General features: G+C 34.0%; 1 protein-coding gene across 1 annotated transcript in view; it reads right to left on the bottom strand.

The window, feature by feature from the left end:
* Nucleotides 1-507: 507 nt before the first annotated feature.
* LOC149804757 (1-phosphatidylinositol 4,5-bisphosphate phosphodiesterase beta-4-like) overlaps nucleotides 508-16,607 on the bottom strand; it is a 342,757-nt gene continuing 326,657 nt past the window's right edge. The window contains exon 34 of the mRNA XM_089944026.1: nucleotides 508-11,651. Coding sequence (XP_089800152.1) covers nucleotides 11,583-11,651 — 69 coding nt within the window. The 3' untranslated portion in view covers nucleotides 508-11,582. The remainder of the gene's footprint in view (nucleotides 11,652-16,607) is intronic.

Raw genomic sequence — 16,607 nt, forward strand, 5'->3', positions numbered from 1 at the left:
ATTAAATTTGTCCAAGATTTTGATAATAAAAGCTAATATTCGAGGTTAAATTCCGACCAGAACTATGGTGTCCAAAGTGATAGGAAGTTCAGCCAGTCCGATGCATGGATCTATTTCATTCTCCGACTCATATGAGATCTTTATAATACCAGCTTTTCAACATCAGATCAGAAATGTAGCTTCCAGAGTGGTCAGTTGAGATAAAATACATGTATGGTCACAGGCAAAGAGCATGTGAGCATAACCAAAGACGTTCAGGTTTCCAGCACATTTTCTTTTCATGATGATCATTATTGGTTCTGTTATCTTGTACCATTCTTCTGCATCATGCGTGATTTTTCTTTATGTACTTACCTACATAATAATGGATACCTTGAAAGCACTTGATTCTAGAGTTAACTTTTTTCTGGTAACTTTTGAAATGAATACATTATTGAGACAGCTGAAAATTTTATATCACAATTTTTATGCTTTCAGGTTGAATGGAGTAATAAATAACATTGTGGATATGTAATAGATAAATTTATTGAGAATCAAAAGAATAAGAATAATGGCCAGAGAATCATATTTCTCTTCAACAGCTATGTTCATTTATAACCAGGTGTCACACCAGCAAAAATGTTGAGAACAGATGATGTGCATTGAAACACTATTAATGAATTAGGATGACAAGAAGAAAATCTTGGAATAGTCATATAAATGTGAATAAAATGCATTCAAAACAATTTTGCATGCCACTTTAGAATCTGTGGTGAAAACTAAAGTAAATATTCAGTTCTGTCGGATTTTGTGGTAAATCGAGATGAACATTATTCTAATCTGATCAGTTTCAAGATCAATACCATACGGAGGATATTTTCTGTGCATGCCTGTAAATATACAGTGAAGAACCATATCTGAAATCATTATTATGGTACCTGCTTCAAATAATGAAGCCCTTAACGAAGTTGAAATGGAATCTATTTGTGGGTTGTTGGCGTGTTCATTGAAACTATAAATCGGACTTGGATGCATTAATTTTTGTCAAACCCAAAACTGCAGCATATGTTGAAATAAAGAAATATACCCACTATGTCCAACCCAAATGCACTTTAAGTTGCTTTTTGTTTTTGTTACCATGAATCATTTGGCATCTTGGCAGTTTTTAGCCCTACTTGTCATATGCCAGAAGATATTGTGGAATGGCTTGTTGTCTAATGTATATACATCTGTCCATTAGTACCGTATTTTTGCGTATATAAGACGCGTCTTATACAAAATTGTACTTACCCCGCACCCAGGGTGCGTCTTATATTAATGGGCGTCTTGTCTAAGTATTTTTTAACACAAACGAACGGTACAGTGTGTGATATTGAAGGACGTTTACCGGTATATATGCTAACCACATACATCGGGCATTTATTGGTCTATGTACAGTACTAATCCTACCCGCTGAAGACTTGGCCTAGCAGATCAATGAAGCCGCCTTTACATCTGGCGTTTATTGTTCTAGAATCTAGATACCAGGTACTCAACCCATTCGCTACTGGCCCAGCGGGAGATAAGAATAAACGATAACCGTTGCGGTCCTGCCTCAGACAATTCTTGATCTCAACTAAAAATGGTAATGAAGCCTGGTTTTACATCCGACGGGTGATGAAACATTGGACAAATTTTCATTTATGATAAAGGAAAGGAAACCACTGGAGATAAATTGCTCAGTGCGGCAGATGGCTAGGCCGCATGCGTCTTATATTTGTGGGCGTCTTATGTAAAATATTTTTTTACACAAATCGTCAAAACCCGCATCTTATATATGGGTGCGTCTTATAATTAGGTGCATCTTAAATGCGCGAAAATACGGTATTCCTCCTAAACTGTTTAGAAGGTTGCCATGAACTGGACACACACATACATCCCAAGGTCTAGTTGGTTTTGGCTGTATGTTGAAATTCTGGAAATTATATCTGGATAGCACAGCATCGGTCCCTGCAAGGCACTCTTGATTTTTTTGATGCATCAAAGATGGGAAACCATGATGAAGAACCTAAAGTAACGTGCAATTTATGGCTAAAATGAGATTGTCAGGACTTTGATTAATCCATTATGAATCTAAAACCTGTTCAGTTCTGATCCACACAAATGAAAATCTACTGAACCTGTTTTAATATGACCTTTGAGTTTGACATTATTATGTGGTTGAAAGGTATAGTTAAAATCAGTTCATTTGATGTGACAATTTAAAAAACAACATGTAACCATGTTAACAGAAGTTATAATAACAGACCCCAGAACAGTGTGATTCAGGAATCTGTTAACTGCTGGATATGTTATGTAATTATTGAGATATGTTAGAAGGAACAAAGTTTAACTTTGTTGGCACCCACCCACCCAGAAAATGACATCATATAAGTAGGGATTAGCACACTACTAATAAGCTAACCAAGATTTTTAAACCCATGATGCTTTCTGAGAAGTAGATTAAGAGTTGACAAAATATTCTGCAATATTTTAGTAAATTCTGCAAGATGTTATTTAAAGTCATCCACATGTATTCATTTATACTACTTGGTTTCATTGTTACTATACTTTAAAAAAATAAACTGCAGATTGTGTAGAATGTGCACACAAATGATGTAATGACCCTTGTTATATTTCACCTACAGGTTTGGGGCCATCTATTTAGTATGTATGCAAAAATCTGGCAAAGCTTGACCCCTCCTCCCTGTACACATGCATACTTTTCTATAAAACCCCCCCCCAAGTATGTAAGCTTGAGCCAGCGGCAGTCCATAGTGAGGCCAGATTGAAGGCTGTGTAATTCATGGGGCAGGATGCCAGACTGTGTTAGACTCGCTGCTGAGCTGCGTGATAGCTAGCAATCAGGGCTACAGTGGCATACAAGTGACACCTCTCCCAAAGTCCTACTTCTCCTGGTAGTTGTGGCTTATTTAAAGGCCAATGTAGACAAATTATTATCGAGGTTTCACCCACCCACCCCCGTTTCCTATGCATATGCACATGTCAGTAGACCACCCCCATACATAAGTGTATGCATTTGGATTATCCCCACCCCCCTCCATGTGTATGTACTAAATGGACGGTCCCTTTCCTTGAAGGGTATGGTCATTTTGTTTAAAATGTCACCAGGGCAAATCAGAGAAACTCCAGAAATTGGATATTCCCCTTGGCACTGAGAGGATTCAGGTACAAGTCAATAGCTGTGATAGTATCTGTATGGAAATCTTTAACTTACAGGACCTGTTGATGTACATACCATAAACCTTGGGACAGACCAGAACAAAAGCAATGTTTTCCTTGTTTAATTTTTTTTAAAGAGTTTGAAAATCTAAAATCCCTCCCCAAGAAGATTCAATTCTTAAAAAAATCTTGAACTAGAAATTATTTTTATATTAAATTTTTAAAAAAAAATACTAAAAGAGCTGTTTTAATATGAGGATTGCAAATGGCCTGTCAGAGCAACCCCAAACAATTCTGGCACAGCCTAGCCTAAGGAACTTAATATAACCAAGATGGATAAAAGATAACTGAAGAAGCTGCCCAAAGATTTTCTACTTGGTTGCAATGAAAGTCACACAATAATTTGGGTATAGCTTAAGAATTGTTTTCACAAACTTCAATAAAATATGACTATTCTGGAGAAAAAGAACCAACCCATTTTCCATCTATTCACTAAGGGCTGTTCCATTTAAACATATATGGCACCCAAGGAAGGCAGTTTTAAAAAAAATATATGCCAGGGTACTTTGATTTCAGAGTTCATATTAAAATGATCATTCTAAATTGCATCTATGGGTGGGTACCCCACTTTAAAATTGCCTTTCCTTTGTCACATTTTTGTTTTAATCGAACAGCCCTAAGGGACTGGCTCAGCAGTCCCAGCGGTAACATTTAAGATTAGTTATTCCATACGGTTAAAGTGACAGCCATTGCACTGTTGAAAGTTTTTAATGAATGTGGATTGATTAAAGCAACCTGCATTCTGACACTTGTAAATTTATGGCACTGACTATGCTAACATTCATCACTCTTCCCACATGATGCTAAAACACCTTGTGGTACATGTAATACAAATTAAATCTCAAAACATTAAAAGTATAAAAGACCACAACTGATAGCACATTACAAATATTGGCAAATTGTAACAATTAAAAATCTGTACACTGTACAATTTAGTTTACATTACTTTATACATGAAGATGGTACAAATTATGACAGTGATTGAAAATGAAATAATATGGTATAAAAGGGGTGTACAAAATCCTATGCATCATCAAGAATTTCAACAAACAATTGTATCCTGGATTTCCCTGAAATTTCTAAAATAACTATTTCAAAAACTGGTGATATGAAAATTCTTTCAGTGTTTATAATTACTCTGATCGAAGCCTCAGACGCTGTGCCCTGAAGCCATGTATTTAGAGTACAAGGTTTGATCAAGCTAATAATACTAAATCTCCTGTAATCTTCTAGAACTGGAATATTTTAAACAAAGAATTTTACAAATATGAAATGGCAGCATTATCAAATTTACAGCGATTTATAAAGTTGATTACAAAATCATCATCAGGGTTTTCACCAAATTCTGTCAGTGTTTTTTTAAACGCATTTTTATTCCATATATATATATATATATATATATATATATATATATATATATATATATATATATATATATATTGTGTAAGTGCTGCAGAAGTTCTAGTAAGCTCAATAATCCTTAACCGATATAGATTTGTATTTCCCCAATTCATATTTATTTTGTTGTCATTTTTATTTAAAAAAAGGCCAATCTTACTCCATACTTGACCACAATGCAGTGATCACTCACTATAAGGCAACTCAGTAGAACAGTCCCATTTAAAAGGTTGATATAGTCATGGACCCCCTTACACTGTGTAAGGGTAATCCTGTATATAATGTAACCCAGTATATATTAACCTCACCAGCATGGAACATATTTACGGCTTCCTTGAACAGTTTTACAGTGAGGGATCATTGTACTGTAAGTATGCCAGTATAAGTCAAGCCTCACCTATACTATGGTACATATTTATGGTACACACACACACACACATACATGAAAGATTACCACTGCCTTGGAATCCATGGTTCAACACTGCAATTGCTATAATGGCATAACATTGTAATCAGGTCAAATACATGTGAAAACAAATATACCCACAAAATGCATTTGTTGCACGGATTTTGCACTTTTATGCTAACATGCTCTCAGAAGGACAGGCATGCAGAGAACAAATGAAGATAATACATTCTGCAAGCAGCAGTGACAAAAATTCATGCTTAAAGCATGACAAGCTAAAACTAAAAAAATTCCAATTCTATATTGATAGAATTTAAAATGACAAATGTTGTGGAACTTTCAAGGATAAGTTAATGTAATTTTCTACCTGACTCAGTTTAAAAACGTGAATGCATGGTCATATGTAACTGATAATAGATTTGTACAGCTCAATAAAATAACAGGCAACACCTTTTGAAAAGAAGGTAGGAGATGAAAAGACAATAATAAATACAGAGAACTTTTCTCATTCATATAACAATTTAAGTCGTTTGCAAATACACGTCTGTGACCTGTAACCCTTTCAAAACCTCTTTATGAGGATGGCACAAAAATAGACCATCACAGAAAATTATTTTAAAAAAATGAAGAAACGAGCCAATTTGTGAGATTAACAGAATGTACCATATCTGCAGAGAAAATGTGCAGGTAGGCAATGTTCTGCAAATGGTATGCTACTGTTTGGAGAGATCTTCAAAATACTGTGCATGACCAGAACATGTATTCTCAAGACATTTTTAGCAACCAAAATAAAACTTAAAAGACCCAAAGTATTCAAATATTCTATAATTTCACCATTACTTCAGTTACAATATTACAACTTAATTGTTTACAAATAAATTCTAGTTCCAAGCCTTGCTTTCTGATACTTCAGGGGTAGATTTAGAAAGGTTTGGCTTGTTCGTTCAAAAACCCTCGTTTATTTAGTTAAAATGGAAAGTTTTTCTGTTCAAAATGCAGATAAAAGTTGACATCTTAAGCAAAATGAACTGTCACATTTAAACTCCAATGCCCTATAAGAAAAAGTCCTAAACTGCCCATGCCATGGATAATATCTGATTTATTTAAATTGTGCTCAAAAGTTGTTTAAAGCAAAAAGAATGCTCAAATGAAAAACTTAGGTACAAGTAAAAATAACACATTTTTAGTGGATTTGATGCCATATTTTGAAAGGAAACGATGAGAGATTCTTAATATCAAAATGGATTTAAGCAGATTTTGTATCTTTTAATGTAAAAAGCAAGGATTACAGAATGCTCCATACAGAACATAACAATGGCACATGCCTTATTGAGGTAAACGACCTCCCTCTTGGTAAAAAGTTGCAAAAATATTAGAGCACACATCTCAATCCTGGCATGCCATGTGGTAAAGAAGTGGCAGCTAAAACTCGTCAAGAGAATGGTAATTTTCTTGGAGCTTGCTAACCTTAAGGGTTAAATCAAGGTAATTTTTTTAATCTCATATATGACCCTGTCTGGTGTGAGAGACAGAAAAATTAAGAATGCACCTCCAAAGAGAAGAGCCAACTCCTTCATTTGGACATAAAAAAGTTTACCAAAATAATATTTGCCTGAATTCAAAGTGAGGCTATTATGTCAAATTACAGTAAGAAGTTTCTACAATTAAAAATATTGTGTTGAAGAACATCAGCCTAATGAAGTCCTATCTTTATGTCAAAATATGAAGATTATCAATACATTTTTGCAAATCATTTTTGTGCATTGCAGTGTTTCACCTTTATTATATTATGACTTCAAGTGTCCATGATTTGACAGGCAATGATTTGTATGAGTGGTCTAAAGAGTTTAAATGTGTTAAATTTCCAATAATTCTTTCAATAAATTTGTATATATAAACTTCAACTTCGGACATTTTTTAAAACTGAAAAAATATACCCGGTATATAATAATAGTGTCTGAAGAAAAAAGTTCACTGAAAGTATGATGTGTGGTAGCAAATGATACCTAATAATTTGATCAGAAAAACAAAAGAGATTTCATAATTGGCTTAAAAAAGGGGGGGGGGATATGATGACTGGTATTTTCTGTTGAAATTAGATAACTTAAGTTTATTTTGCGCTTTTGATATAAATTTTCTGATGTTTATTTTCAGGTTTGGGTGCATGTTTTACTGTAAAATTAAAACATTTTTTTTCCCCTAGTTGACCTGACATGAAGATTGTAAAATCATGGCAGTAAAAACATCCTCCACATGTGAGAATCACAACTGTGCCATAAAAAGCTACTACATACACTATCACTCCCAGTACAATTTTGTTGTTGCAATGTAACTACATTGTTTACTGGTCTTGTTAAGAAAGAAATAATGCTTACAAACATCAACAGTCCTGTTCTTTGATTGCTTATATAAATAAATACATATCATTTCACATCACTTTCAGGGTGTACAAATACTGCACTGCATCAGCAAACTTGGATAACCATAACCATAAATGTCAAATATTCAATAACTGTTATCTAGTAAGTTTTCTTAAAATGTTTTCTTTATTTACGGTTGAACTGAAATATAGAATTTTGAAATCAAGCAGTGTTAATTTTCTCATCTTTGGCACTTGTGGATGACGTCTTTTTCATGACCAAAGAATATGTTTAAATGTATCAAATTGACAATTTATTAAATTTCTTTGGAAAATAAAAGTGGTTTTTGTTTTATTTGTGATCTTAAGTATATCATACTTGTCACTATACAGTGATCCATGTTTCACTGACTTGGCTTTTGTTTTCAACGTAATCTGCACAAGTTACAGGTTTAGCATGCTAAATACCGTGCTCTGTCAAGTACATTTTAGTTTTAAAACCACGATATCTTAGATGTGTCACAATAATCCAGATAAACAACACCTCATTCTAGATCATAGTGCACATTATACATAACGAAATACGGTATATGCATCACGAGTCAAATGTGCATACAAAACAAACTTTGTCAAGGTCCCATAATCATGCTACAGAGTATGACAGAATGATTGCCAGCTATCAGATAAGGGATCAGGACTGTAAGAAGTTAGTTACGAATGTTATGGAGAGCATACAAAATAGGTTGGACGGAGTAGTGACAAGTATGATAACTTGGATAACTTGTTGATCGTGCTCAACATTTTTGAAGACATTTATAAAACAACTTTCTTACTCAAGCATGACTAATTAAAGCTACTTGTAGTTTTCTATAATTTTGATCTTTGATGGTTACAGAGGACTACAAGGTACATTAATTTTGGATTTGTATTTGTTCAAAATCTGTGAACTGAAATTAGTCAATCAATGTATAAAAATGAGTGATTACTTGTTTGAAGTAATATTTTACACCACAGTTGAGAATACTTAAAACATGAGAGAATGATGATTTTAGGAAAACTATGATTTGCATTTCCATATGTATCTTTTGAGTAATGAATTAGTTCATGCTGTTAGTCCAGTAACTAAATAATAGATACCCCATGAAAATGAGTTGTCAAGAAACAAAAAGGTTATGATTGATATTGTTATTATTATTATGTAAATCACTTCAAAAACATATGCCCAAACACCAAAAAGCAATTTAGTAGAATTTGTTTATGCAGCACTCTGTCATTGCTCTGTTCATTTATATTAAACCAGTCATGGAAATTATGTCACTGCTGTGTTCATTTATATCAAACCAGTCATGCAAATTATGTCACTGCTGTGTTCATTTATATCAAACCAGTCATGGAAATTATGTCACTGCTGTGTTCATTTACATCATACTAATGGTGGAAAAAGATAGCATCAATTGAATTACATGAGAAATTTTGTAACAGTAAGACCAAACTGAACAACTGATCAAACAGTTTTTGTTGTATTGCTCATGATGCATGTCATATCTGGTTTTGAGACTTTAAAGGACTTGTAGTTACTATAAATATATATATATATATATATATATATATATATATATATATATATATATATATATATATATATATATATATACTTGTGTCCTATTTCTACTTCACAAAGACCTTTGAAAAATTGCTGAAATTGTATAACATCTTTTTTTGCCATTTCTGAAACACTGCTGAACTTATAAATATTTTACACTGTCATTTTCATATCGCTTATCGCTGTAAGTACAGTTCTTGGTAGAGTTATACTGAACAATCCTGAAATCAATTGATGAATTTGCCAACAGGTATTAAAATTGATCTCTCAGCATGGATGTGTATGCCGTGTCAGAAAAAATAATATTCAACTATATGTACTGAATAATTTCTTTTGAAGAAAATAAACATAACTCACATTGCCTCAGTAATACTACAAAATAACCCTTGTGACCTTTACCTCTAACCTTCAGATCATTCCAATATCAGATTAATTTCATTACCACTGATAAACCTATAGGATAATAATTGATGTATAGAAACAGAAAATATGACCCATTAATAACGCTAACAACGTTTCCTTAAAAACTAAACAATTTATCCTGTAACCTTGGTCTATAAATGTCATATCCAAGGATGTTTCATTTACACTGGTAACTCTGGCAAAGATTTTAATACCTATCCATGGACACATGATTTGGTTTTATTTTCAACTGTTAACCAACTGACCATTGTGACCTTGGCCTTTAAACCTCCAAAGTGAAGCAATATTTTATATCCTGTGGTAACATTTTCATTATGGCTGAATGCAACTCATCCATAATAGCAGCTGATTATCCTGCCAAATCCAAAACTGACGTTACAACCATTGATCAGTGAATTAAAATTTAAACAACTGTTCCCTTTGACTTTGACCTTTGGGTTCTCTGGCCTTTAAGTTCTATGAATATTCCTTCACTTTGAAGCATTTATGAGCACAGACTGATGATGATGATGATGATCCAATGATGAAAACTGGATAATGCACTTGAACTGTAACCCAAAATGTAGGCATCAGCTGATAGATAGTCCCTTTCATAACAGGGATTGCAATAAAAAAAGTAGTAAGTAGTTATTATTTTATGCTATCAGTTAATTTTTATCAATCTGATGTGGAACTAATTTTGTGCACAGGTACACGTAGCACAGCAGAACATGTACAGTAAACAGCTGACATTACCATAAGAAATCTGCTAATTCACTGTCACAAACTTTAGGTAGCCAATGTATGTGAGCATAAAATAAAAAGAATATTTGCTTGAAATGAGTGAATAACGGATACATTTCATCTCATGGGTGAAAAACTCTAGCATTTTTACTCGTGGCTTTGCCACTCGTGAAAATACCGAGTTTTTCATCCACTTGATGAAATATATCCGTTATTCGCTCATTTCAAGCAAATATCCTCTATATATTTAACTTCAAATTATATTATCCTATCTGTGTCTGAAACCAAAGTTGGCATGGATGCCATTCAAGATGACACACTTATCAGTTTTCAGTGGTTGTATCAAAGCAGTTTCAAATCTTTCAATTACCATGTAATTTTTTTGGCATTGTTCTACAGTTTGGAGTTATAAAATATCATCAAACATTCTGACATTTCTGAATAATATTTCTTACTGCACCAGCTGCAACTATTTCTTACTCTTGATATCATGCTAGTAGTAAGGTCCAAAATATAAACTATTTGAAAATAGTATTGTTTCTTGTCTTTGTATCTGTCTGCATGAAGCAAAAACAAGTACAGTGTACAAATTCTGTCTCCATATACATTACCATATTTACTTGCTTACAAGTTGAGTGCAAATTGCACAGACCCTGATCTACTATCATATGTTGTTCCAAGATATTTGGCTCTATGCAGTTAGCAGTAATCAGAGGGACAAAAAACAACACACACCCTAATCTGCTATTAAACTTCTGGAGGTTTTGAAGTATTTTTTAAATAACACAATATGTATTTATTTATTCCAGTAGTAAGTTTTTTTTTCTCCAAAAGAGTATTTCTTTCAAATCTGCACACTTACCCCAACAGACTGAATAATCAAATTCCCCTGAAAATGCATAACAACAGTGCTTTTAAACCACTTTACTGAATCTGAAGTAACATTTGAAAGAAAGGCAAATAAATGTGGAAAACCAGGTTTTGGTTTCTTCTTAGAATTCAGGTTGTTCTACAATAGATTTATGTAAAGAAACAAGCAATGTTTATTTTGTAAACATGGAACTACCTGTTTCAAATTTTACAAACTGATGTATGCGATACTAATTTGATGCATATCCTGTTTAAGACAATTATCATGATACATTATCGTGATACATGACACAGCATGACTGGCATAACCCAGCTCTAAACAGCAGCATCACCATATGGCTGATAATCCCTCAAGTTCCTTCAAAAGGGACTTACAGGTGTACCCTGTAAACTAGTGTGCCCAAACAAACTGACCCAAGTGAGAATAATCACTGATGCTTGACTTAATCACAATCTGCAAGCTGTCTTTTTTCCACTTGGTGAATCACATGGAGGTCAAAGTCATACAGCATGACCTGATGACTTTCACATTGTTTCCATGACACTAACAAGAGCCTAGGTCATACATCAGTCTCGGGTTTTGTTGCTAGTTTAGCTTCTGTATGAACCATATCTGCTATTTCCAGATCCTGGGGAGAAAAAAAGAACAGAAAAAAGAATCATGTAATTTACTTAACTGGCATCAAAAGCATGGTTCCCATAGGGTGTTATACAGTACCATATGTACTTTCTTATAAGTGGAGTCAAACTGCAATAAACCCCAAAGATCCTGATCAGCCATAGCACAATGCGCCTGCAGATGAGGGTCTGTGATGTCTGTTCTACTGATTGTTCCTAACAAACCGCACAGATCTATATCTGCTGGCACATTATGTGAAGGCAGATCTGAGTCTGTGCAGTTTGCAGTTGGACTCAACAAGTATAAATGGTACATTTAAAACCTGACATATTATACACAATATTTAACTAAAGTCTATTTCAAATTAAAGATGACAAGCACAACTAAAGTCTATTTCAAATAAAAATGACAAGCACAACTAAAGTCTGTTTCAAATAAAGATGAAAAGTACAATCATTCACAGCATGAAAACTCATTTATTTCAAGCAGAAAAAAAGAATGTTAATTCTAGAAGTATGACAGTCTTGCAGATAATGGCCTATATGCTGACATTCCAGTAGAAATCAGAGCCATCTTTACGTCATTGTGGATTTTCTTCTGGAAGGTATTACGAGTATGACTGGTATTAGATTATCAATTATCTACTGATATAATGGATGAACTAGTGAAAGTAAAAATTGCACACGAATTACCCTCAATGCATTACCAAAAGTACAGTGACTTGCAAAAATGGCTGATTGGTATAGGAATTTGTGTTTTTGCTGTTTTCTACCCAGGTTACTTCTAACTGAAACACGTTCATTTACCTGCTCAAAATAACCTCCTAGTTGTCAAGGTTTGTAGTTCTCATTTTTAATGTGATAAAGTAGTTTTCTCCCAAGGCCTAGTGTCAATCATTTACTGTCTAAAATGACCGTTGCAAGGCATATTGCAAACCATTTACAGTCTAAAATGACCACTGAATGGCCTATTACCCATCATTTACAGTCTAAAATGAACATTGCATGGCCTATTACCCATCATTTACAGTCTAAAATGAACATTGCATGGCCTATTACCAATCAATTACAGTCTAAAACGAACATTGCATGGCCTATTACCCATCAATTACAGTCTAAAATGAACATTGCATGGCCTATTACCAATCATTTACAGTCTAAAATGAACATTGCATGGCCTATTTATCATTTACAGTCTAAAATGAACATTGCATGGCCTATTACCAATCATTTACAGTCTAAAATGACCAGTGAATGGCCTATTACCCATCATTTACAGTCAAAAATGTACATTGCATGGCCTATTACCAATCAATTACAGTCCAAAATGATAACTGCATGGTCTATTGCCAATCATTTACTGTCCAAAATGATAATTGCAAGGTCTATTACAAGCATTTTACAATTATTATGCCAAATATTTACTTTATAAATTCATGTACAAGTCATGTCTAACTTCAAACTGCACTGATTCAAATCTGCAGTAGTATAATGTGCTGGCATATCTGGGTCTATGCAGTTTGTCAGTTATCATTAGTAGAACAAACAACATAGACCATGATCTGCAGGTGCATTATATGATGGCAGATCAGGGTCTATGTTATTTACAGCTGTACTTGACTTATAAGCAAGAATATATGGTACAGACATTCTTTCAGTGAGTTTTCTTGTTATAGGACCATGAGTTTGTGTGCATTATTATAAAGACCATTTACCACATAAACTTCTCAACTATGACCATGACACAAAAAGGCAAACAAAACTATGAGGACTAAGACCTCATCATGGTATATTAGCATTAAAAAAGAAGAAGTTGCAATAGGTTGCTAACGACTTTTGAAGTGAAAAATCTCAAACATAAGGCTCACTTTACACACTTATGCAACATTTTGAAGAAATTTATGTTAATGTTGTTATTAACAGCTAATTATGCCATGTTGGCATAATACAACATTACAAAACATCCTCTTGCTTTAGATGAAGTATTACCATCTTGTATCTTCAGTATTTTACATTTTATTAAAATGTAATTCACAACATAAATAGCAATTAATTTAAATAAAATTGAATATGTAATGGAAGCAATTTTTAACAAATAAATACCAGTTAAATAAGTCTTGTCAAATGAAATTTGTATTTCAGTTGAACCTTTAACGGGAATTCATCATAAATGCAATATGAGGTCTCATATTCAAATGTGAAATGTGTTTACCGACCGTAACAACAGTGATGTCAGTAAGCATCTCCACAACAACCTAATTAAGTGCCAGTTGTGTTTTGATCCCATAACTGATTTCAAACAACCAATCAAACACTGTTATAAATATTATCATGTAAGTAACATAACTGAAGCATATAACATTCAATGCATTCACAAATGTGATCAAGAACAGCAACAGAACCAAGCAAATGGCATACCTGGTGCAGGAAAAGTCTAATTTCACAGATAGAGTTCATTATGGAGAACCGAGTTCCAAAGTTTGCAATGAACTTAAAAGTTCTGCATTAAGCAATCAGAGGCTTGCTCAAGGATGAGCAGAAATTTAGGTACACCATTCCCTCGATAACTCGCGCCCTGATAACTCGTGAACCCACTTATAACACGGGGTCAGGCATGGATCCCATTTTTTAAACCAGAATATTCCCCAAAGATTGATCCAAAATTATTGAACTTGAAGAAAATCGTGATCAAATTTGGTAACAGAAACTCTGATGTATTGCTTGTTTTAGCATCGAAAACGGTATATAGGATGTGGAAATTTTAATCAACACTATCAAATATCAAATTTAAAAACAGGTCATATAATTCTTTACATTTTCTTTCCAAACGACATTCCTAGTACACCGCAATTAACAATATATAAGGAAATTCTCATCAATAAAAATGTCACTTTTACGCCAAGTAGAGGCAATACTTTAATAAATAAATACAAATTAAATAATTTTTTTATCTATTCAAATTTGTGTTCTAGTTCTATCTTTTAGTTCCTTTTAAGTGAAATCATAAATGTCCTCTTGTAATTAAACATAAAATGTGTAATCTACCATAACAGCTATGTCCTTGAGCGTTTCACTGAGAACCTAATTAAATGCCGACTGTGTTTTGATAACTGACTTGGAAGTAATTGTTGTATTGTTGCACTGACTTAAAAGCTGGCCTCCTTTGTATTATCATGTTAATTATGTTTTTTGAATCAAATACAGTGGAACCCCGCTATAACGTGCCCCGCCATAACGCGAAATCGGATATAACGCGGTCGTAGCATGGCTCCCGAAATTTCGTATATTCATTCACACATGGAGAAAAAAAATTGGAGAAAAGTAAAAAAAACAAAACAAGAAATTAACTTCATTTTGGGCATGAGATTAGTTGTGACTTTTAAAATAATATGATCGTGACATGGTTCCTGAAATTTGAAATTCATTTACGTGTATTTTTATCGGACCGTGAAAATATTTGTTTAACGTACGAGAAATAGTGTGTAAAACGTTTATTATAATTTGGTGGAAGAATTCGCGTATGACTTTTAATAATAAACGATCGGAACTTAACAATTTATCCAGGTTCTTTAAGTGATTTTGGAGAAGTGATCGTGTATGAATTCTAAAATAATACGATATATATAACGTACGAGAAATAGTGTGTACAACGCTTGGCTTCTGAAATTTATCAATTTGAACAGGTTGTGGTGAAGCTCCGTATTCTACTCTAGAAGAGAAAACTGGTTTCATTAGGTTTTTGAATTGTTAAGCCGAAGTAAACATTATCGGAAGTGTTACTTATTACGGATCCATGAGTAAAGCCAGTAAATCGTCTTTGTGATTGTCTTCCATGAATTCTGTATACAGTCGTTGCTCAAACAATAGCCGACATGGGCTTCTTATTTAACTGCAATCACAGCCAAGCAGCAGACAAAGCTGTGGTTGATACAAGAGTGGCACAATTTAATAAACATCAAAGGACGAAAGCCGCCAACATGTATGCTGTGCTTGGCGGTGTGATCAAACAACAAACAGTTGAAAGTAAATAATATCCACTTTATTATCTGTAAATTAAAAGGGTATGAAATTGTACATCCGTTCAGCTTAATTTTGTTTTATATAAAAAGTGATTCGTAACCATTGCAGGCCTTCATTACTTAGTTATCGAGCTTTATCTGTGTACGTTGTTTGCTTATATAAAAAAATATTTTACTGTTATGGAAAAGCAAGTTCAAAAACGCAAGTCGTTTTCTGCTAAAGAGAAACTGTATGCCCTAGATCAACTAAAGAAGGGCAAACAACAAACTCAGCTTGCCAGAGATCTAGGAATCAGCAAGTCGACTTTGCGAGGGTGGAAAACAGATGAAGGAAAGCTCCGTAGTCTACCCAACATTCTTGAAGAGGAAACTGGTTTACAGCGTAAAAGGGTTAAGTTAGCTAATGACAATGTCCTAGGTTCAGCTTTGTACCAATGGTTTGTACAAGCTCGCTCAGAAGGTGTTCCAATTTCTGGCCCAATTCTGAAAGCCCAAGCAGAGAAATTTGATCGCCGTATCAATGGAGATGATTCCAAATTTAAGGCGAGTAATGGCTGGCTAGAGAGATTCAAGAAAAGGCACGCTATCAGCCAAGTTCTTGTGTCTGGGGAAATCCGCTCTGCTGACAAAGAGGCTGCCAATTCCTACCCGATTGGGCTTATAAAGTTGCTGGAGGACGGTTGCTACACAGCCGACCAAGTTTACAACTGCGATGAGACTGGTTTATGTTATAAAATGTTACCCGATCGCACCCTTGCAACCAAGACTGACAGTCACAAACGAGAAGGTTTCAAGAAGAGGAAGGACAGAGTGACTCTCTTATTTTGTGTTAACAAGTCTGGCAGCCACAAAGTCAGACCTCTGATGATTGGAAAATCGAAAGCTCCCAGATGTTTTCATCATGTAAATATGAAGGCACTTCCATTTCAGTACACTAACAGCAAGAAT

This window comes from Sinohyriopsis cumingii, chromosome 2 (assembly GCF_028554795.1).
Source record: "Sinohyriopsis cumingii isolate HCF-2022 chromosome 2, ASM2855479v2, whole genome shotgun sequence".
In the NCBI taxonomy this organism is placed as follows: Eukaryota; Metazoa; Mollusca; class Bivalvia; order Unionida; family Unionidae; genus Sinohyriopsis; species Sinohyriopsis cumingii.